At 37.6% G+C, this 23100-nt stretch overlaps 1 protein-coding gene across 1 annotated transcript in view; it reads left to right on the forward strand.

The window, feature by feature from the left end:
• Nucleotides 1–3940: 3940 nt before the first annotated feature.
• Nucleotides 3941–23100, forward strand: part of FBXO11 (F-box protein 11) — a 90659-nt gene continuing 71499 nt past the window's right edge. Inside the window, exon 1 of the mRNA XM_057740964.1 lies at nt 3941–4956. Coding sequence (XP_057596947.1) covers nt 4731–4956 — 226 coding nt within the window. The 5' untranslated portion in view covers nt 3941–4730. The remainder of the gene's footprint in view (nt 4957–23100) is intronic.

The raw sequence follows: 23100 nt of genomic DNA on the forward strand, positions 1-23100 counted from the left end.
TCCTAACTGATAAAATATTATCTGAGCATGTACTAAAGAATGAATTTTTGCAGCTTAGTGAGATAAGTCATTCATACTCTAACAAGGATATTTTAAACAGAGCTGGTTATTCCTTCAGGAAAACCATATTCAGAACAAACTAATTTCCTAAATGACATAAAAGGAGTGAGCAGCTTTCAGGTGTCTTATGTAACTGACTGAGTGCTGACGGCTTAGGACTAGATGATGGAACGACAGAGAAAGGGGAAGCTGAATCTTTGAAATGGTAAAAATTATCATTTAAAAAATCACAGTAAATATCACCTGCCAGGTATTAAAATGATTAAAGGGCTTATTTTTTCCACACTCCTATTGTGATAGGTTTTATAAACAAATAATTTTAAGTACACTAACCTGTTAAGCACCAGTAATTAATTGAGAAAAACAAACACAAATATTCCTGAAGAGAGAGCAGACCCTGAGGGAATTAGTCATCTGAAATTATGCTAAGTGTATACTGAAATCATTCTGGAAGACTCCTACCCCAAATAAAAATCCCCTTTAAGTTTTTCTCCTGTTTTTTCTCACACATAGCCTCTGTGGCAGCTAATTGACAGGATTTTCTGTTAACACAGGTGGACCTGGCGATGGCTAAAACCATCTGGAATGTTTTGGGTTTTCACTGGAAAAATTGTCTATAATATCTGTGAATGGAAAGGGCACTGGACTGACAGGCATTAACTCTGCCACTGAGTAGTTACAGGATTTGGTTCTGTCACCTCATTTCTTTAAATTTTAGTTTCCTAATCTATCAAATACAAAAATGAGAATTAAATAATCTCCATGGCCCGTTCTAACAACTCCCAAGTTCCGCAATTTTAAGTTAAGATGGCCTTGAACACTTTTTCACAAAAAAAGTCTCTAACATTTTAATCCTGTAAGAAAAACTAAAAATATGTAGGAACCAGTGATATGAGGATAGGATAATATTTTTTAGTATCTCCCAATAGATATTCCACTATTGTTAAGCTAGCTTCTCTCTTGCACTCCATTAGCCATCACGGCTCCAAAAAAGGGAGTAGAGCAGATGCCATCACAAGAATGAAGAGGATATGGTACGTAAGGAAAGCTCTTGTCATACAAGAAGAATAAAAATCCATCTCTTTTTTAAAATGCTTTTATTGAAATATAGTTGATTTACAATGTTGTTAGAAAAATCCATCTCTTGTAGCCCTAAAAGATGATGGAAAGAAGAAAGAGGTAATAGGACGCAGTGTGCTGACTTCCTGTCCCTTCTCAGCATGTAAACTAGAACTGGAGGTACACAGTTGAAGTATTCACATAGACAGGTGGAAATCCAAGAAAAATGGGGATAGCGGTTTGCTTCTCCGGGCATGCCTGTGAAAGGCCGAGTCCTCTAGGAACTCCGCTTTCAGCTTGATGGCATGTTCAACATGACATAGGGAGAATAATGCGACATTGGTAGAGGGAGGTGGCTCAATAGATGAGCCTGAAGCAAAGCTCCTGGCTCATCAAGGCCTACGTGGAGTAGGGGATCCAGAAGTTCCCATATGTTTCAGTGAGAAGACAGAATGGCACTGTGAGAATCAATGGACCTGCAAAGGCCTGGGGTCAGTACAGAGGTTGCAGTGTATAAGGCAAATGGTTCAGTGTGGACCTCAGTAAAGGAAGCAGCACAACTTCTCAAAAGGACAGAATGAGCAGTTTTTTCTCTGAGGCTAGCAGGCCTACTTTCAGACTATACCATACACTCCATACCAAAGGACAACACAAGGACCGGCAGGCATGGCTCAGGGCCTTTCCCTGATGCCATGTCAGCCTTTCCATCCCGCAGGCTTCTACCAGCCCACTAGTTACTGCGTGAACTAGAAAAAGGCACTTCTTTTATCATGACACTTTACTTCCACCTATCAGAAAACTGTCATAATATACTGGTTTTGTTAAAATAAGACATCTTATTGCCACAGGCCTGAGAACTGTCATAATAAACTTAGAAATCTACGGTGCCGAAGATGTGAAAGACACTCCATCTTTGCATACTTTATACAGCATCCCTCAACTCTCGTATATATCTTGGAATGGGAGGGAGGCAGGGAAATAAAATCTGTGAGATTTAGCATTTACCTATAAAAGAAACGAGATAATGTGGGGACTCAAGAAAGATAAAAACTACAGAAAATAATCTATATTTTCTTTGTATATCTGAATTAACTAAATCAACTCTGCCATAACAAAATACAAACTATGCCCCAAATTTTGCATTTTATTTTTTTGCTATCTTCCATTGCACCTTACATAGCAATGCATACACAGAAGGAACCAATACATGCTTGCTGGAAAAAAAAGTAAACTTTTAGAAAAAAATCAGAATCCTGGATCCACTTATAATATGTATGATAGCATGTAATTTTCCTTTTCCCCCTACAGTTATTTGAACCAAATCTAAAATTTTACCCATTTGCACCCTGCTAACAATCATAAAAATCTGCAGTTCTTAATTGTTTTCTAAGTTTCCCTCCGCAAATTTTCTCTTGAGAAGGAAACTTATAGCTAAGTTCCTCCATTTTCAGGACCAAAGAGAACTCACCTCAAAATTACAGAATTTTTAAAAACTGAAAACAGGATTATGTAATCCAAAATAAATTCTTATTAAAAGGTGAGGGGACTGATACCTAGAAAGGTATTTTGCCTAGAGGCACATATCAAATCAGGAACTCAAACACCCTACACAATAATGGCTCTGCCCATCTCCCCACTCCCAAAATATACACTTTCCCCCTCTCACCCTTACTTCCCTTATCGTACTTTGTAACCACTTAGCCATCCATCTCAAACGTAAGACAGCAACTGATCAAACTCAAATGAGAAAGAAATTACCCAAAGGTCGAAAATCAGAGAATCAGATAAACTGCCAGTTTTACTATTTCCATAAAGTAATAAACAAAAGAGAGCGGAGAGAATTGAGAAAGGATACTTTTTCAGTCATCACAACAGCAGCTAGGGAATAAAAACACGTTTTCCTTGGGGAGAAATTAGGCTGAGGGGACCAGATAGAGATACGAAAGATAATTCTCCCGAGGTTTCTTCTTTTCCTCTGAGTTTGTGAGATCTAAAAAAAAACCAAACCAAACCAAAACAAAAAACCACACACAATCACAACGTCAACACACTTCTCTCCTTTTCTCACATATTTCCCCAGACATTATATAGACCACGTCTACAAAAAGTAAGTTGACCAAAGGTCTACATTGCCTATTGACGAAAACCTCTTCAAGATTTAGATAACTCCTCTTAGACTACGATTTTGAACCGACTCCAAACTTCAGTTGCCAAGCTCAAAGCTCGGTAAAGTGGACCTCCAAGGTTTGCAAATACCCTCAGCTTGACTAAAGGCCACAGAATCTCTAGCACTCCCTACAGCTCAGACTTTGAACCTACCTACCACAAAAAAACCCAAGTTATCGAAGATTGGCTAGCTCGCTCTACTTTTTTTTTTTCCGCTTAAAAAATCGGGTTGGGGGGAACAAGGCTGAAACGGCGAACCGAAGGATTAATCACTTCTCCCCATTACATCAGCAGCCCCCGCCCTTTCCTCCGAGCACCTCCTCTCCTAGAATCGTCGCTACGCACTAGCGCTCTCTTCACCCACCCCCCGCTCTATTATATGCCCTGATACCTCCCCATTATCACCCGCCCCACCACACTCTCCCTCTCCTCCTTTCCCCCCTCCTTGGCTGGGGAGGGAGGAAACCCGAGAGAGGAAACAGGGCGTTGAAGGAAGGGACTTGGCGATAAGAACGGAGGTCCCATTGGCCCGAAGATTGCATGCGCGCCTCCCACTGGCTGCTTGGCTGGAATCCCCGCCCCTCTACTACCCCGCCCATTCGCCCCTCCCCCCGCCGCCCCGCGGCCCTCCCCCGCGCCCCCGGCCAGCCCCGCGGCGGGGAGGGACCGACTGGGCGAGTGGTGGCTCCGGCGGTGTCAATGGCTCCTCCTGCCACGGAGCAGCAGCAGAAGCAGTGGCGACGGGGCTGAGCAGGAGGAGGAGGAAAGGCTCCTTTAAGGAGGAGGAACGACGACGCCTCTTTTTCCCCCTATCTCCTCCCTTCACACTCATTTCCCCTTCGCCGAGGAGAGAAGGGGGGGAGGAGAGAGAAGAGGCCGAAGAAAGAGAGAAAAAATTCCTCTCAGAAATCTCTTTCAGGGGGTGTGGGGGGGAGGAAGAGGAAAAAAAAAAAAAAGAGCCGGGCGCCCCCTGCTCCCTCCCTCCCTTCTCTCCCTCTCTTCTCCTCCTTCTCCCTTCCTCACCCACCCGCCCACTCCCCCCGCCGCCGGAGACGCCGCTCGGGAGTCGGCGGGACCGGGGTCTGTCTCCTCAGCCGCCGACGCCGCGCTTCGCCTCGGGATCCCCAGGCGGGCGGACGCCCTTTCTTTCTTTCTCTCGCTCTGCCCGTCTTTCTGTCTCCGTCCCTCGCGGCCGCCCCGCCCGGCGGCCTCGGCCTTCCCCGTGCGTCAGGCCCGCCCGCCCGGCCTCGCTCGGTCTCTGTCTGTCTCCGCGGGCCTTTCTCTTGACTCGGCGTCTCGTTCGCCCCTCCGCCCTTACCATCTCCCCTTCCCCTCGCCCCCTTTCCTTCCTCCCCCTTCTCCCCACCCCCTGCTCCTGCCCCGGAGCTCGCGGTGCGTGTGCGTGTGTGTGTCCCTCCGCCAACGCCGCCACCTCAGCCCGGCAAATGAACTCCGTCCGAGCCGCCAACCGGAGACCCAGGCGAGTGTCGCGGCCGCGCCCGGTGCAGCAACAGCAGCAGCAGCCCCCGCAGCAGCCGCCGCCGCAGCCGCCCCAGCAGCAGCCGCCGCAGCAGCAGCCTCCGCCGCCGCCGCAGCAGCAGCAGCAGCCTCCGCCGCCGCCACCGCCGCCTCCGCCGCTGCCCCAGGAGCGGAACAACGCCGGCGAGCGGGGTAAGGCCGCGCTCCTTCCCCGCCGCCCGCCGGCTGGGGCGCCGGGCCGGCCGGGACCCGCGGGAGGGGAAGCCGGGGCGGGCGGGGGCGGCCTGTGCGCCCGGGGGTGGGAGACGGAGGTTGAGCGGAGGCGGGTCCCCCGGTGCCGCAGTGTCAGCCCGGCCCGGGCCCCGGCCGGCAGGAAAAGCCGCGGCTTCCCGACTCGCCCGGGCTCTAGCTCAGGCCGCGCTTTGTTTGGTTTCGGGGGCTCGGCACCCTCTCCCCACACCCATCCCTCTGGTTTCTCGGCTCGCTCACGGACCCCGCAGGAGTCTGTTGGTGGGTGGGGGAAAGGCGAAGGGTGAGGTTTCCCCCTTTTCGGCAGCCTTCCACGGTTTGATCTCCCGTTTCTAAAGAAGGTGGGGGGAACGACTGGGAGTGATCGGGTGGTTGGGGCTGGCTGGGGAACTTGTTTTTCCCCCTTTTCTCTGTTAGCCTCCCCCTTCCTGTGGAGGAGGGGAGAGGGGGAATCGGAGTGGTCGGTGGTGTTGGCCGGGGAACTTGTTTCCCCCGCCCCCCCTCCCTAGTCACGGGGTAGGGGGAGCAGCTTCTCCTCTCCCAACCCCACAGTGTTTGCTGCGCAGTTTGGCTTTAGTTACAGAACCCCTGGGAAGGACCCGTTAAATCAAGACCTTTAAATAAATAAATATAGAATCTATCGGCCATTTCCAGCCCCCTCCCTCGCGTGCAGTGCAGTTACCCTTCCGCTCTATCGACACCCCTCTCGCCTGTCCTCCCCCGGCGTACCCCCACGCCACCGTGCTACCCCTCCATCGCCCAGTGGGATTTGAACGCCCCTTCCTTCGAACTGGCCCCTTGGGAGAGAGTGTGCGTGTGTGTGTGTTGTGTCCAAGGCCTAGTGAAATGTGTCATTTGGACCCAACTGTGCAGCTCTGTCTGGTAACCACCATTGTCTAAGGGCTGAGGCTCCGGAGGGTTGGATTCTTGCTTTAGCAAAAATAATGTTCAGTTCTACTTTGATGATGGGGTTATTTGGGGAGGTTTAGTAGGTGGGGTGTTGCACCTTGGTCTCCAAATGGAACTATTCTCTTTATTAATTAGCTGCTCTCAGTGGGGGTGGAGGTCAGGTCACCATATTTATGTGTACTGTTGTTGTTTTAAGGAGGAGGGGAATTGTTAGGAGACATTTTGCGTGTTTTCGTTGGCGGATTAAGGTTAATTTTACGTGTGTTGGTTGTTACACCTCCTTCGATTAACAAAATTAAGATGAAATGCCTTTTAAAAATTATACATTGTTTCCTTAAAAATTGTTTCATTGTTGTACTTTAGCAAAATACTTAAAGGGAGATGAAAATCTGAAAAATAGTTTAAAGGGTTTTCACTAGTCACTGTTACAGATCCTTGTGAAAGCAGTTTGCTATATGTTGCTTGAAAGAATGTGATGTTTCAAGCGAGTTAGAGGTCTTGTGCGACATTATTGGTAATGTGTTTTAATGATTCGTTGATACATTTACCATTTTTTGTAAATTAAAAATATTTGTAGTTTCATCATTTCCTTTTACATTTACATATCAGGTTTCTCCTGTGTTCCATTCAAATAATATTCAAGTCTCCTTCCAGAGTTGGCACTATATGTAATAGAGTTGACTAATTTTTGGGGGGGGGGGGGACAGTGACACTGGATTGAAATCCTAGCATGATAAGGATTCTATTGCTAGAAATAAGCTTCTTCAGGATGTACTGATTTCTTCATTACATTAACAGTGTATCAGATGCTTTCAGCCAAACTTAGTCTCATTGTGTATTTTTAAATGTTTATTCTGAATCTCATTTTCATGATTCGTGTATATTTTCAAACTTAGTTACAGTACTTATATCTTGGTCACTTTTCTTCATTTGCTTGAAATTATCAACTACTAAAGTCTATTTCCTTTTGAAGTAAAGTGACTTGGTAGTTGGCAGTCACGTGCCAGAGTGTCATTTTTCTTTTCATTGATATCCATAAACTGACTAAGATGTTCATGAATCAGAATTTCAGTATGTACCCAACCAAATGGTAAATCAGATTCACTGTAGAGTTGTTGCTTTGCTGCTGCTAGTAGAAACTGTTCTGGAGATTCTATGTTGGCACAGAGGGGAAAAGAACTTGCTGATTAGCCTTCAGGGAGAATGCTTTGGAGGGCAAATAAATGGCCTCAAAATGAATGAAACTTTAAGATGAATTAAAAGACTAAAGTTAAAAAGATTTTGCTAGCTTTATGATTATTCTTTGAAAATTGGCATTTTGATTATATTTTAAATGTACAGTTCACATAATGATCAGAAGCTAGCCAAGAAGAATACTCTTTGTTTTAACAGTTTTATGGAGTATGCAAAGTGTCACTATTTCTGGTTTGAATAGGAAAGGTTTTGTTGTTTGTTTGAAAATATGTTGGGTTTCATAATTTTGACAGGGTAATTAAGGAACTACAGCTAACGTTGTGCGTGCACATGTTTTACATTTTACTAACTCTTAATGAGATATGTAACTCTTATATTAGAGTCTTGGATAGCGTTACATAATAGTGGATCAGACAGCTTTCCAAGTAGGGAGTCGAAATGAGACTGTTTTAAGGCAGCTTAAGTTAATTCAATCTATATAAAAAAAAATCACTTATTTCATATAAAGGCCGGACTTTAGGCTTTTTAGTGGTAATAAAATAGTTATAGGATAGTGTTTTTTTAAAAGCAAAAATTCTTTCAAAACTAGTTTTTAGTTGCTTCTTTGCCCATAGGTTAATTAGTCCAAAAATTTCCTTGACACCTCCTTTATATTTGAATGTTTGTAATGGCCAGTGTTTGAAGAAGAAAGAAACAACCTTATGGAATGAAATCTTATGGGGATTCTTCAAAGCCTTCCATGGGAGAGATTTTCTTACACCCCACACTGGGAAATAATTGGCCTTGGTGTTTCATGGAATGCTGTCTTCACTCATGTTATCTGAAATGGTCCACTGTCTAAAGATGGAATAATGGAATACAAATTATTAGCATTTTTAGGCTTTTAATTTAAAGTTCTGAGTTTAGGATTTCACACACCACTTTAAGCTAGTAGAAAATAATTTGTGTTCCACATAGGGACCCTTTGATAATATATTGCAGATTCAGTGAAACTGAAAGTAGTGTGGGGTTGGATTTTATATGTTTGTTTTCTTTTAAAATCCTAAAAGGATTTAGTTTTTGCAACTTCTGCTGAATTTATCTTGAAATAATTTGGTGGTCTTTTTTTTAGAAGTGTGTATGAGGAAAGCTTACAAGTCTGCAGAAGCGCTATGTATTCTGAGCATTTTTAGTTTTTAGTTGTTAAAATTGATTACTTTGAATGGGTATTAAATGCACGTGATTTAAAATTCCAGTCTCTTTCTTACACCTGCCTTCAGCTACCAAATTCTCCTACCTGGAATCAATTATTGATTGATTATTATGTCTGTTATTAGTTTCTCATTTATTATGTTTTAATAAAAGATGAAATTTGACTTCTGAAAATCTTGATAATGAAAGTTTTGGGAAATAATTGTAATTTTCTAGTTATTGGGGCATTCATAAGATTGATGTGCTGTAATTTTAACTATGTGGTCATTTATAGTTCAGAAAACTTAATGAATACAACATATTAATGGATTTTGCTATTAATTTCTAGTCTGAAATAATCATGTGGAGTAAAGATGTAATCAGTCTCTTTTATCCCATATTTGTGGGATTAAAATCTCACCTGTGATCCTAGAATTATAGTTTTGTTTTTTTTTAAAGTGAACTTTTGAAGTAATTCAGTATATATAGTATTACATAAAATATTCTTGTTGTAGCTACATATTTATTATGTACAGCAGTCAGGAAACTCCTTAGTGTTCTAGTCATACATGCTAATTATACTTTCCTGTGGGGTTGTTCTAGCCCATTATGTTTTACCTTCAGGTTCTTCCTACTGCTTACAGAATAAGGAACTTCTGCCACCTTTTTCGATAGAAGAGTGCTGAACAAGGAACCTGATTTTCCCTCTTTTAGAAATTAAGTACTGTGGGTCACTGCTATCCCATCTTTAGTGGCTAAACCTTCAAAATATTTACATACCATGAGAAGACAGATGCCACTCAACTGTGTGTGTGTGGCCTGTTTTCTCAGCGCTTAGAAATTGAGTAACAGAAATGGGATAGTGACAATACTGATGTTAGAGTACTGCTGATAAGGCCCAATAGGGATTGTCCCTATACTGCTTGTCTCTTTCTTTGCTGGAAATTTTGGCAAACCCCAGGAAAGGCCAACCAGCTTGGAGACCTACCAGGTAAGGCAAGAATGTCTAGTTAGTGAGGACCCCTGAACTTAAATTTGGCAGAATTCAAGGCTAGTGAGTATTTTCTCAGTCTTTTTTTCTGTTTGTTTTGATTTTGAAAATAATCTATAATAATGAGTTGTTTCAACTTGAGGTCTCTTATTGTCTCCTCTTTTATTCCTAACAAGTTACTCTTATTTTGTGTTTGTCTTGTCCCACTGGTATCCAAAGGGTTATTCTGTTTTAGACCTTCCATTGTTCAACTTTATCAGTCATTTAAATTGCATTCTTATCTTTCAGAGAACTCTGGTTAATATGTGAGATTGTAAGCAAGGTTGCAGTTATTACCAAATTGCAGTTGTTACCCTCTGAAAATAAAATTATAAAGAAGCAAAATATAAGGGATGAGACAGTTGGGGGTAGAATGATGGCAAGAGCTCAAGAGTTAGAGCTAGCTAGAGGTGGGTTCTAATCCTAGCTGTTACCACTAGTGAGCTGTTTGACATAGGACAAGCATTGTAACCTCTTTGAGCCTTACTGTATAATCTTTAAAATATAGACGGTAGCACTTGTCTTATAGTAATTGTAAAGATAAGAGATAGTATAAAGTGCTAGCATATGGTAGATGCTCAAGAAGTGGCAGCTCTTTTAAATATTAAAAATAATAGTAAGGAATGGAAGCAGCCATTTATAAAACTAAATCTAAGAGACAAAATATGTATGAATCACTAAAGAGTTTCTGGCATATCCCAGAATGTAGTCCAGGTGATGTGGTGTAACCTCAGAGAAACTGATTTGCAATTGTAAGTCACTAATCTTATATCTAATGAATCGAAATATTGTTTGAAAAAAGAATAAGACAGAAGAAATGGGTATTTGGAGTAATAATAAACATTGACTGTGTTTCTTCTTATATGCTAGAGTCTATGCCAGACACTTTTCTTATATACTATCCCTCTTAGCAATTCTGTACGATGGCTATTACACAGCAGTGAGTATATTTGCTAAGTGGCAGAGAAGAATTTCAAAATTGATTTGTATCATCTAGTCCTTACATAAACAAGGGGAGATAGTGAAATATATTTGGCAGAATATCTCCATTGCTTTCAGAGAAAGAATAACCTAGCCCTTGCAGCAACATTGGTCCCCGTCCCATCCCATCTATCCTGTGATACAGTAGTTCAGTGCCAATGATTGTTAAATCATTTGGTTTCACATTTTCTAAGTAGCTTTCTGATCATAATTTTACCTCATGTAGATTTGTCTCCAGATGAGATCGCACTGATTGGCCCACATGTTTTTCCAGTTTGTTGATGAGGTCACTAAGCACTCATTGTACCAAGAAGGGTAGATTTCCCTTGAATTACTCATAAGTTATGAATAAAGGGTGTTAAGTCATTTTTTAGCTCATAGTTATAGACTGGACTATTTCAGGAAGGAAAAAAATGTGAGTTAAATTAGACTTCAGTAGGAATTTTGACAGGTTTATATACTAAATATTCTTTTTCTCACCATAGCTTGGTGTCTTTACATGCATGGCTTGTGGTTTTTATATAAGTTTGGTTAACACAAAAAATGTGCTTAAACTTAATCCTTAGAAAATAGAGAAATGAAACCAACCAACTTCCTTTACATAATTTATTTTAATTGAAGGCAGATATTGAAAATATTTACTTTACTTTGAAAATGAGTGCGTTGTGTATTTTTTAGTTTTAAAACACCACAAATAATACAGCATGATTAAAAACAAATGTAAATTGTGTAAGTTAGTCGCTTATCTCCCAATTTTTAAAAATCTAATTGTCAAATGTTCTGCCCTTCTAACATATGGAAAATTGTATGACTGTGTTCAAAAAAGGAGAAAACATTAAATGCTGTTCTCTCAACTGGTGGCTAAACCTTAAAAAAACATTCATGGGACTTCCCTGATGGTCCAGTGATTAAGACTCTGCGCTTCCAATGCAGGGGGCACTGGCTCAGTCCCTGGTTGGGGAAGTTCCATATGCCACGTGGTGTGGCCAAAAACAAACAAACAAAAAAATGTATATTTTCACATGTCATTAGAGATAAGGTGCCATTCATCTTTTTTTGTGAAGAGAACCCACTTCCCTCTTTTCTCAAAGCTTAGAAATAATGAGTAATAGAAATGGAGTAAGAAATTGTGCTACTTATTTTTCTGGTAACAGTGATAAACTTAGTTTCACTCTTTTCCCATAGTGTAGCACTTAGATGATTGAGTTGGGTTGTGTCAGAATCTTTGACTGCTGAAAGTTTGTGAAGAATTAATGCATTGAAAGTTTTTGAGGAATTATTCAGTCTTTGGCTTTGGTTTCTTTAGTACCATGTGTTGATAACTGACTTGAATCAGTTTAGCCTTTGCTGGTTTGCTGACTCTCCTTGGATTTAGATATGAGAATTCTTTTTGCACTCAAGCATTGATTTTGTATCTTGCATCCATAGTATATAATTATATGTATGTGTATATATACATACATATGTATGTATAAGAACAAAAGGCTTTATGAGACTCTTAACACTTAGGAGAAAGGGAGTGGGGAAAAGGAAAGGCATAGTCACTTGTTATAGTTTGAGGGTTGGTGTATATATATATGTCACTAGTAATTGATCTACCTTTTTCAAAAAAAAAACAAAACAGGCTTTAAGGAAAATTAGAAGAGAGTAGAATTTAACAGTGATAAGTAGGAGTCATTCAAGTTTGTGTCATGGCAGAGAAGATCAAAGAAGACTTGTTTAAAAGAAATGGGGATGGGTGAAGACACTAGATTTTGAAATCTAGTATTTTTGGCAAACCTATTGTATGATAAAAGAAATTGTGGAATTGCTCATTTTCCTTCTTTATATAGAAATTTCTTATTTATAGTTATTTGTTAAAAGTAGACACAAAACTTTGTATCACTATGTTACACACCTGAAACTTATGTACTATTGTACATCGACTAAGCCTCAATTTAAAAAGTAGGCACAGGAATGCCTAGGTGGTGCAGTGGTTAAGAATCCGCCTGCCAATGCAGGGGACATGGGTTTGAACCCTGCTCTAGGAAGAATCCACATGCCGCAAAGCAGCTAAGCCCGTGCGCCACAACTGTTGAGCCTGTGCTCTAGAGCCCATGAGCCACAACTGTTGAGCCCATTGTGTCGCAACTATTGAAGCCCACGCGCCTAGAGCCTGTGCTCTGCAGCAAGAGAAGCCACTACAATGAGGAGCCCACGCACCACAGTGAAGAGTAGCCCCCACTTGCATCAACTAGAGAAAGTCCATGTGCAGCAACAAAGACCCAGTGCAGCCAATAAATAAAATAAATTAATTAATTAAAAAATAAAATAAAAAGTAGGCACATATTGTATGTCAGTTATATCTCAATAAAAGTTCTTTTAAAAAAAAGTAGAACTAATTCACAGTTGTGTGCAAATGACTGATATCATTGTACTCCCTTTGAAAAGTACTTGCATTTTTAAGAAGCTGATTATTTGGTCAAATTTTGGTATTTTAAGCTCAGTAAAATAGATAGGAGAAATAGGCAATTTAGAGAAAGACTTTTTGGGTAGGACTGCTCCTTCAGAGGCAAAACAAGCACATCAGAGGAGGTGGAGAGTGGAAGATTTTTGCAAAAATCACTTACCTTACACATTTATTTTTCCTAATCTACTATTTCTGAAGCTAAACATTTTCTTAAAGTTTCACCTTTTTTTTCTTCCCCAAAAGGGTAATTTTGAGTTGGTGGTTTGGAAAGAAGAGAAAGAATTTGAGCAGGTACAAGTGACAGTATGTGTGGGTCATTTACATTAGTAATGGTCATTTGGATTAGAAATTGTGTATATGTAACTGTTTATACATCTATATGTATATGTACTATATATATATATATGTAAAAGTACATGTAGTTAATTAAATTATAGAAGTAACTTTTAATAGTTTTTTTTTTCAACTTAAGGTTTTGGTGAAAGTATGCAGGTGCACCCAAATCACTGATGTACAGCTTGATGATTTTTCACAATGAACAAATCTGTGTAATCAGTAATACCTAGATCAAGAAATAAAATACTACCAGCATCCCAAAAGTATCCCTCAGCCCTGCCAGTCACTACCCCCAACCCTGCATTTCTACTGCTTGAATTGGTTTTACCTGTTTTTGAACTTTAAATCTAATCATCTAGTATGTATTCCTCTTTGTCTGACTTATGTTGGTTAATATTGTATTTCAGTTTCATCCATGCTATTGCTTGTAACAATAGTTTGTTCATTCTTGTTGGTGTATAAGATTACATTGTATGAATATACTACAATTTATCCATTCTACAACTGATGTTAGATACAGAGTAATTTCTGTATTTGGTGGTCAGGAATAGTGCTGCTGTGAGCATTTTATATTTATGAACACATATACATATTCCCTTTAAATTTTATACCTCAACATATGCCATTGCTTATCTTTTCCAAGGGCAAAACTTCCATTTACTTTACAAGAAATGAAAGATAAAACAGCTTTAAGACAGATATGAATATGGCCTCATAATTATGTTGTTAAAACTATTTTATTTCACATTTTAGTGTTTTTCTTAAATCTTTCGATATTTCCACTTGTGTATCCTTTAATAGTCCAGTGTTAGGAAGTTTACCCATCAACTTAATATGCTTTAATTTTTCTCAGAGATCATAGGTTGGGTTATTTTGAGGAGGGGGAAATATTTTTTATATTTAGGAATTTTATTTAAAATGACTGTGGACCTTAATATGTGATTCTGAGTCTTCATTCCAAGCACTTTTGTTTCTTTTTGCTACTGCCATAAATATTTTTGTTTTTCTATTTTAGTTTGGAACCCTGTTTCTTACTGCTTTTTTAAACTTACCCTTTTAATTCCTGTGAAAATATTTTGCTGTTGTTTGGTCAGTTGTTTCGTTTTATTTCTTGTTTTTCTGCATATCTTGATTATCCTTTATCTTACATTCAGCTTATTTATAAATTATAAAACTTTCACAGAAAAATTGGGGTGCGTTTTGCTCTGAGTTGTTTTTTAGTCCTTAACCAGATCTCTTTGTTCCTTTCATATAGGAAGGTATAAAATTGCCTCTGCCAGCATTATTGATAAGTTCTTCTTCAAGTGAATGTTTGTGCTGAAGTGCTGGTGATTTATAAGCTTGTACACCCTATAATATAAGTATGCCCCGAGAATGGCAGATGGGCTCTGTTCTTAGGGAACTACTTGCTTGAAACTGATGATACAGTAGCCTCAGATACCAAAAGAGTAAGATTTTATTATTTCATGTCTGCGTTTTCAGCACTTAGCACTCCGATGTTAGTATTAACAGTTGTTCTTTCTTGCCTGCCACAAGCAGTGTGGTGAAGACTGTCACCTTCCTTTCCATTTTATTTTGTTATTACTATTTTTTTTACACAAGCCACATTCAATAAATGTTACTTAAGTTTGGGAGGGATAAGGAGCCTGAGCTTCTTCAAAGTGGCTTGTTCTTTTTTCTGCAGTGGTTTCTTAATCTCATTTCTAAATTAGGAGGTTTAAAATAAGATGACCTCTGAGATGCTCTGAAACTTTTTGTGTATCATTTGAGTTACCAGTATAAATCAGTGAGATCTGAATTGGGGTATTACTATACAGATATACTTCTTGCCTTGATGGAGCTTATAGTTGAACTAGAGACTGAATATAAATAACATTTGAGATCAAGATGACTTGAAATAAGCATGTTGGTATTATTTTTGTTGTCTTCTGGTATATATTTTTAAGAATGAGTGTGTGTGTGTGTGTGTGTGTGTGTGTGTGTGTGTGTGTGTGTTTGGAGTTTCATTTGTAACCATATCTTTAGACTGTTTTCAAGACCATAGTCTCTTAGAGAGTTTTCAGTTAAATGCTATTAAGATGAAGTTTTGTTAGGATCCTCTACTCTTTGGTATATGTTTTACCCTTTAATCATTCATTGTATTACCTTGGTGCCACACTTAGAAAGTTGTTGCAGCCCAAATATTAAGCCAAGTTATAGTGTTTCTGTGTAACTGAGAAAAAAACATGTGCCTAGTGAAGGAAATTACCCACACAGTTGGGGTCATTCAACTTGTTTTCATGGTTTTGTCCTTCTTCATTACATTCATTGTTTTGCCCTTATATCCAGAAACTGAGAGTAGGTTAAAGTTAGATTATGCGTTGCTAGAATTTAAGCTCAATTGCAGAAATAAAACAACACTTTCAGATTCTTCATGGCATCTATAATCCCACATACCTAGTAGTTGTAACTCTTAGGGTGCCATTATGGATTTTTCTGATTCTGTCTTTGTATCTCTATTGCTACATCTCACAGGGAACTTGTTCTCTATTTCTCAGTTATTTGGTTTGAGAACCTCTTAGCTGAAGTCTTTAAAGCTGAAAAACTGAGCTGGGAGATTCGGATGTAGTTAACTTGCCCAGGGTCTGTAAAGTTAAGTCTGGTCTTAGAGGCTAGAAAGACTTACTCTGATAACACACATACACACAGTGAATCTAAGAATACACACTCTTGATATTGTGAAGCGTCTAGAATATTTTGGTAAAATGTTAACAGTAGTGTCTTAGGATGGTGGAGCGGAGATGATTTTTTAAATTCTTTCTGTAATTCTTTGGTTTTTGAAGACTTTGTGTGGAATCTGGAAGGAGGGAGGTTTGTATTTATTTTAAAGAATTTAATAGTTCTGATTGTGATGTGAACTCCTTCTACTTGGTTTGATGACACAGTCCCCATGTCGGTCATTTCAAATGTGAATAAAAGCTTAAAACTCTACATTTTTCAATGGTATAAGTGTGTTTTAAGTACTTATTAATTTATGGACATTTTGGGGTTTTGTATTCTTTGTAACTTCAGAATAATAATTGTCTATATCATATGTAGGAAATGAGTATAACTGATCATCAGAAAGTCAGAATTCAGTATTAAAAACAAAATTTAATATTTGGAACTTTGAGCCAGTGATGCTGTCTTTCCAGGATAAGTTTGACTGTAGATTATGGTAGTAAATACATACAAATAATATTTTAATCACATGCATGGCTGAATGATGGAAGATGGAAATTTAGTGTGCAAACGAACTAGATAATTGGGGGGAGAAAGATTTATTATTGTTCACAACAGATGGCTACTTCTTCTGTACCCTGGTGGTATGGATTCATGTCTATTTGATAATTTTATATGGGTGGAATATTTTATTTTCATAAAACTGGTTTTAGCTCTGAAAAAATTAATGGCTATCACTTTATTAAGTTCAAACAGGGATTGCAAAGGAAAATTGTTTTATCATTATCAGTTTTTTAGAAAGCCACATCCCTCCGTTTCTAAGACATTATACTCTAAGAAAGTTATGGATTGTGAGATCTAATGTGTTTGGGAATAAATAAGAACCTGGCAATATCTTTCAAAAAATATGGGCCTTCGAAGCTTAAATTTAGTAATTAGATTTGGAATTAACTCATCTCACACTCACCCGACTAGTCTTCTTATCTTACAGACTTTATAAACCTAAACCAAGAGAAAACAAGCATTTCCCTCTTACAGGATACACTAAAACTTTCATTGAATGAGGCGAACTGTTTGCCTTTTTTGTTTTTTTTTTTAAAGTAGGGACTAGTAATATGGTTTAGGGCAAATCAGTCATTAAATGTAGATTCTAGATAGTAATCAACATAGTTTTATGAAGAGCTGATTACAGATGTTTGTAAAGTATTTTTCTGAAGTAGTTACTTTTGGTAGCTGAAGAGGGAACAAGGACAATAGAGCCAGATTTAAATAAAACATTTTATTCTTTTATAAAGCAGTCATATTGATGTTGTGACAGGGAAACTTTTTTTAAGTTGTGTTATATGGAAGCTACAATTTGTAAAAATAAGGTTGGACACTTGCAAATAGATATTTACTAAATGATTGTTTCTCTTTCCCTTCACCTTCCTTTGCTGTACTCAAACAGGTTCACATAATCACTGATTTTAGTGACTGAGCATATGACCTTCATTGATAATTTTTAAAAATATGATGAGGTTGAGTATTTGGCAAACCAAAAATAGAAATCAAATTACTTTGAATAGTCTGTTTAAAAAAAAACAACTGTGCTTTAGTCTTTGTAGAAATAACCAAAAAAATGAGTAGTAGCTTAAAAATGTTGAGCCAGAAGTAACTGTAGCAGAAAGTGATTTGGTCTGTAGTTGAATGAATTGTCTTAAAGTATGTGTGAGCATGTAAACACATGATATTGTATCATAGCAATGTTCAAATGGTTGGAAAAAAAAATATGTCTATTAGAAGTTAAGTGTTATTCTAAAGAGGAACAAGCTAAAGGGTAAATTAAGAACTTTCAGGGAAAGTAAAAAAACAAACAACAGTCCCTTTTAAAATTGCATCCAAAAAAAGTTAGGAATAAACCTGATCAAGGAGGTGAAAGACTTATGCTGAGAACTATATAACATTGATAAAGGAAATTGAAGATGATTCAAAGAAATGGAAAGATATCTCATGCTCTTCAGTTGGAAGAATCATTGTTGTTAAAATGGCTATACTACCAAAGCAATATACAGATTTAATGTGATCCCTATCCAGTTACCCATGGCCTTTTTCACAGAACTAGAACAAATAATCCTAAAATTTATATGAAACTGTAAAGGGACCCAGAATTGCCAACGCAATCCTGAGGGAAAAAAACAAAGCTGGAGGTATAACTCTCCCAGACATCAGATGTTATTACAAAGTTACAGTAATCAGAACAGCATGGTATTGGCACAGAAACAGACATATGGATCAGTGGAACAGAACCCACATACCTACAGTAAATCCTCAACAAAGGAGGCAAGAATATACAGTGGAGAAAAGGCAGTCTGTTCAGTAAGTGGTGTTGGGGAAACTGGACAGCTGCATATAAATCAGTGAAGTTAGACCACTCCCTCATATCATACACAAAAATAAACTCATAATGGCTTAAAGGCTTAAATATAAGGCATGACACAATAAAATTCCTAGAAGAGGATATAGGCAAAACATTCTCTGACATAAATCGCTCCAGTGTTTTCTTAGGTCAGTCTTCCAAGGTAATAGAAATAAAAATAAAGAAATGGAACCTGATCAAACTTAGAAGCTTTTGTGCAGCAAAAGAAACAATAAACAAAATGAAAAAGAGCCTACAGACTGGGAGAAAATATTTGCAAATGGTGTGACTTACAAGGGCTTAATTTCTAAAATATACAAACAGCTCATACAACTCAATAACAACAACAAAAAAAACCAGACAACCCAATCACAAAATGGGCAGAAGACCTAAATAGACGTTTCTCCAAAGAAGACATACAGATGGCCAACCGGCACGTGAAAAGATGGTCAACATCAGTGGTTATTAGAGAAATGCAAATCAAAACTACAGTGAGGTATCACCTTACACTGGTCAGATGGCCATCATTAAAAAGTCTACAAATAACAAAAGCTGGAGAGGGTGTAGAGGAAAGGGAACCTTCCTGTACTGTTGGTGGGAATGTAAATTGATGCAGCCACTATGGAAAACAATATGGAGGTTCCTTTAAAAACTAAAAATAGAGTTTCCATATGATTCAGTAACCCCACTTGCGTATATCCAGAGAAAACTCTAATTCAAAAAGATACATGCACCCCAGTGTTCATAGCAGCACTATTTACAATAGCCAAGACTTTGAAGCAACCTAAATGTCAACAGATGAACAAATAAAGATTTGGCATATATACACAAAGGAATACTACTCAGCCATAAAAAAGAATGAAATAATGTCATTTGCAGTAGTGGGGGTGGACCTAGAGATTATCATACTAAGTGAAGTAAGTCACAGAGAAAGACAAATACCATATGTTATCACTTATTTGTGAAATCTAAAATATGACGCAGATGAACTTATTTACAAAACAGAAGCAGACTCACAGACATAGAAAACAAATTTGTGGTTACCAAAGGGGAAAGACGGTGGGGAGGAGTAAGTTAGGAGTTTGGGATTAGCAGAAACAAACTACTATATGTAAAGTAGGTAAACAAGGTCCTACTATATAGCACAGGAAACTATATTCAATATCCTGTTATGAACCATAATGGAAAAGAATATGGAAAAGGATATATGTGTATGACTGAATCACCTTGCTGTACACCAGAAACTAACACAACATTGTAAGTCAACTATACTTCAATTAAAAAAAAATTACTTTTGCATGGTTGAAAGTAAGTCTTAAAAATATTGCTCAGTTGTTTTTCTATGTTCTCAGAAGATAGCTAGAGAAAATAAATTTAAATTAGATTGCTGATCATTAGTGGTGTAAATAACATCTCACCAAAGATTATGTACTTTCCTTCTTTGGTGACAGCTATTAGTATTAGGTATTTTAATTATCTTAGAGATGGTAAATTAGAAATTATAGAATGTTGGAAATAGAACCATAGTGCCAGTTCTTGAGGTTTATTCACTTGTTCAGGTTGGAGTTAGAACACAGATTTCCCTACTCCCAATCAGCAATGATGGTGTTATCCATTCGTATTCTGGAGTTTTATTATCATTCTGTTCATTTTTCATTTTAGTGATTTGTTGAACCTATTGATCTGATCAACTTTTCTGTAATTCCTTAGTTGAACTAAGAAAAAATTAATTTCTTTAGAATACTTGTCTTACTAACTTAAAAGTGCAAGTAAAATTATAGTTTTTTTACTGATTGACAATTTTTTTGTTTTGTTTTGGCTGTGACTAGTTGGAAAAAAGACAATTATATTGATATTATTCAGTGTAAGGTAAAACTTGTTGGTGATAGATTCATGTGATGATTCCCAGTGTAACTGATTTCAGATGCGTAAAAATTGGTTAATGCTTTTGAAGAGGTAAAGCTTTTTTTTTCCCCACTCTGAATTCAAGTGTCCATTTATGATACTGGTGGTATTTCAGATCAATAAGGAGGTGATTTACTTTTCAGTAAATGATGTTGAGACTATTGATTATTCATTTGGAAAAACATTCAGTTAATTTCCTACTTTGTACAGTAAAAAGAAATATATTCCAAGTGATTAAAGAGCGCAAAATTTTTTAATTAAAATTTTTTTGTAGTAAAAATGTCGAACATGAGATCTACTCTTAACAAATTTTTAAGTGTACAATACAGTATTGTTAACTGTATTGTTAACTGTAGGCAAGATGTTGTACGTCAGATCTCAAGAACTTATCTTTCATAACTGAAACTTTATACCCACTGGATAGCAACTCTTCATTTCCCCGTCCCCCTGGCCCTTGGCAGCCACAATTGTACTCTCTACTTTTATGAGTTTGACTATTTTATATACTTCATATAAGTGGAATCATACAGTATTTGTCCTTCTGTAACAGGCTTATTTCACTTACCATAATGTCCTCTTAGTAAGAGCTCAGTGTTTTTTAAAAATCATAGAAGAATAAGAAGAAAGTACTTTTTTCCTAAGCAAGGCCAAAAAAATCCAAAAGTCATTAAAGAAACATCAAGAAGTTGACTGTACAAAATAAATTGAAAGTTTTATGCAAGAATGGTGCTAAAAACAAAGTTAAGGCAAATGAACGACTAGAAGAAAAAAATGTACACCTGTTCAATATGCAAACAATTTATGTCTTTACACAAAATTTTTAGATAAAATATAACTTATTGAGCTGAACCCTCTTTTAAACAATACCTTCCATCCCATTCCCCTCCTCACTCTCACTCTTCTCAGAAATAACCACTGTCATGAATTTAATAAGAACCTATTCATTCCTTTTAAAAAATACTTCTATATGTATGTGTGCATCTGTAAACATTTATGCTGTGGGAAAGTAAGAGCTTGCCTTCAAGATGTTTATAGCTCAGTGGGATAAACAGAAATATGAAATAATCCCTCAGAAGACATTTAATGTATAAGTGCCAAGTGAGTGGTATAAATCGTAAGTGCCTGGCACTCTAGAATTTTTTAAATGATTGGTAAATGAATTACTGAATACAAAAGTATATGAAACTTAAAGGAAAAATCAGTTCTTTTCTCTTCCTGTGTCCTTCTCCTCTCCAGAGGTAACTGTTAATAATGGTGTTTGTGTGTGTGTGTGTGTTTACTTTTAAGTTTGCTTAATGCACGTGTATATAAATACACATACTTTTTTCATTAAAAAGAAATCACACTATGTATTAATTTGCAAATTAATTTTTTCTTTTTACTTAAGTATTTCATGAGCATTTTGGTTTTTTTAAATAACAATATAAAAAATTCCCTCATTCTTTTTTAGCTGAATAGTCCATTAAATGAATATGCCACAATTTATATTAAATGTACCTCTATTGATTAATATTTAGGTACTTTTTTTTTTTGCTCTTACAGGATTGCAGTGAACATTTTTATACAAATGTCTTCACATGTTCATGTCACAATTTCAGTAGTATAAAAGTGAGTTATTGAGTTAAAGGGATATTTGCATTTTTTCTCCCAGTTTTATTGAGATATAATTGACATGAAGCACTATATACATTTAAGGTACAACATAATGATTTGACTTATATACGCCATGGAATGATTATCACAGTAAGTTTAGTGAACATCTGTCTCATACAGACAGCAAAATTAAAGAAATAGAAAAAATTTTTTTCCTTGTGATGAGAGTGCTTAGAAATTACTTTGTTAACTTTGATACAGAACATACAGCAAGCAGTGTTAGTTATTTATCATGTTGTATGTTACATCCCTAGTACCTGTTTTATAACAGAAAATTTGTATCTTTTGGCCACCTTCATCCAGTTCCCCCCTTCCCGACGCACCACTTCTGATAACTACAAGTCTGATCTCTTTTTCTGTGAGTTTTTTTTTGAAACATAGTAGACCTACAACACTCTGTTAGTTCTTATTACCAAATTTATTTAAAAGAAGTAATCCCACCATTAAGAAAACTAGTCTGAAGGCTAAAATGATTTGGAAAGACTTCTCAGAGAAATTGGATACTTTAACTAGATCTTGAAGAATGAGTATGTCACAGAGGAAAGGGGGAAAATAACATACTTAGTAAGAGGAAATGGGCCAGACAAAGGGCATGGAAGAGTTAGCAGGACAGAGATTTTTTTTACTCTCTCCTGATACTCTGTTCATATCTCAGTTTACTTTATGTTGGTGTTTCTTTTCCAGTGAGGAAATTGAAGTGGAGTTAGTCACTCTTCTGTCTTCAACGCTTTACTCTTATCACCTGTGGGTTAATCTAAATCCTTTAGCCCATAATTCAGTCTTTTACACTTTGGCTACCTGTTTTTCTTTTATATGATTCTTGTCTTGACAGACTCATCTACATACTGTTCTCGAATGAACCATACACGTTGCTAATCTATATATATATACACACACACACACACACACACACACACACACACACACAGATACATGCACTGTTATAAAATTTTGAACTCAGTGGTTGCTTAAGTATTTGATCACTTCTTTTTTATCCCCATGCCTTCTTTGTAGTTACTCATATCCCAGTGTCAGGTGCTTGCTGTCATTTACAATTGTTGTAGGTCCATTTATGCTTAATGTGTGAAGGAATATCAGTAAAAGTTTGATAATATTTTCTGTAGTAAGCCCTGAATCTTATCTTGTTCCATGCCCTGAATGTTTTGTTTATAATACTGTTTGGCAACAAAGTTTCTGAAAACTCACCAGAATGTATTTTCCTTATTATTAGATATCTAATATCAGTGAATGAACTTGCAATAGACAATAGAAATTATGTACAATTTTTATATTAAGCATAACAAGAAAATATTTCTGAAAGCACTTAAGTGCCAATTAGCTATTTTGATATCCATGGGAAAACAA

Source organism: Hippopotamus amphibius, chromosome 7, assembly GCF_030028045.1.
Source record: "Hippopotamus amphibius kiboko isolate mHipAmp2 chromosome 7, mHipAmp2.hap2, whole genome shotgun sequence".
In the NCBI taxonomy this organism is placed as follows: domain Eukaryota; kingdom Metazoa; phylum Chordata; class Mammalia; order Artiodactyla; family Hippopotamidae; genus Hippopotamus; species Hippopotamus amphibius.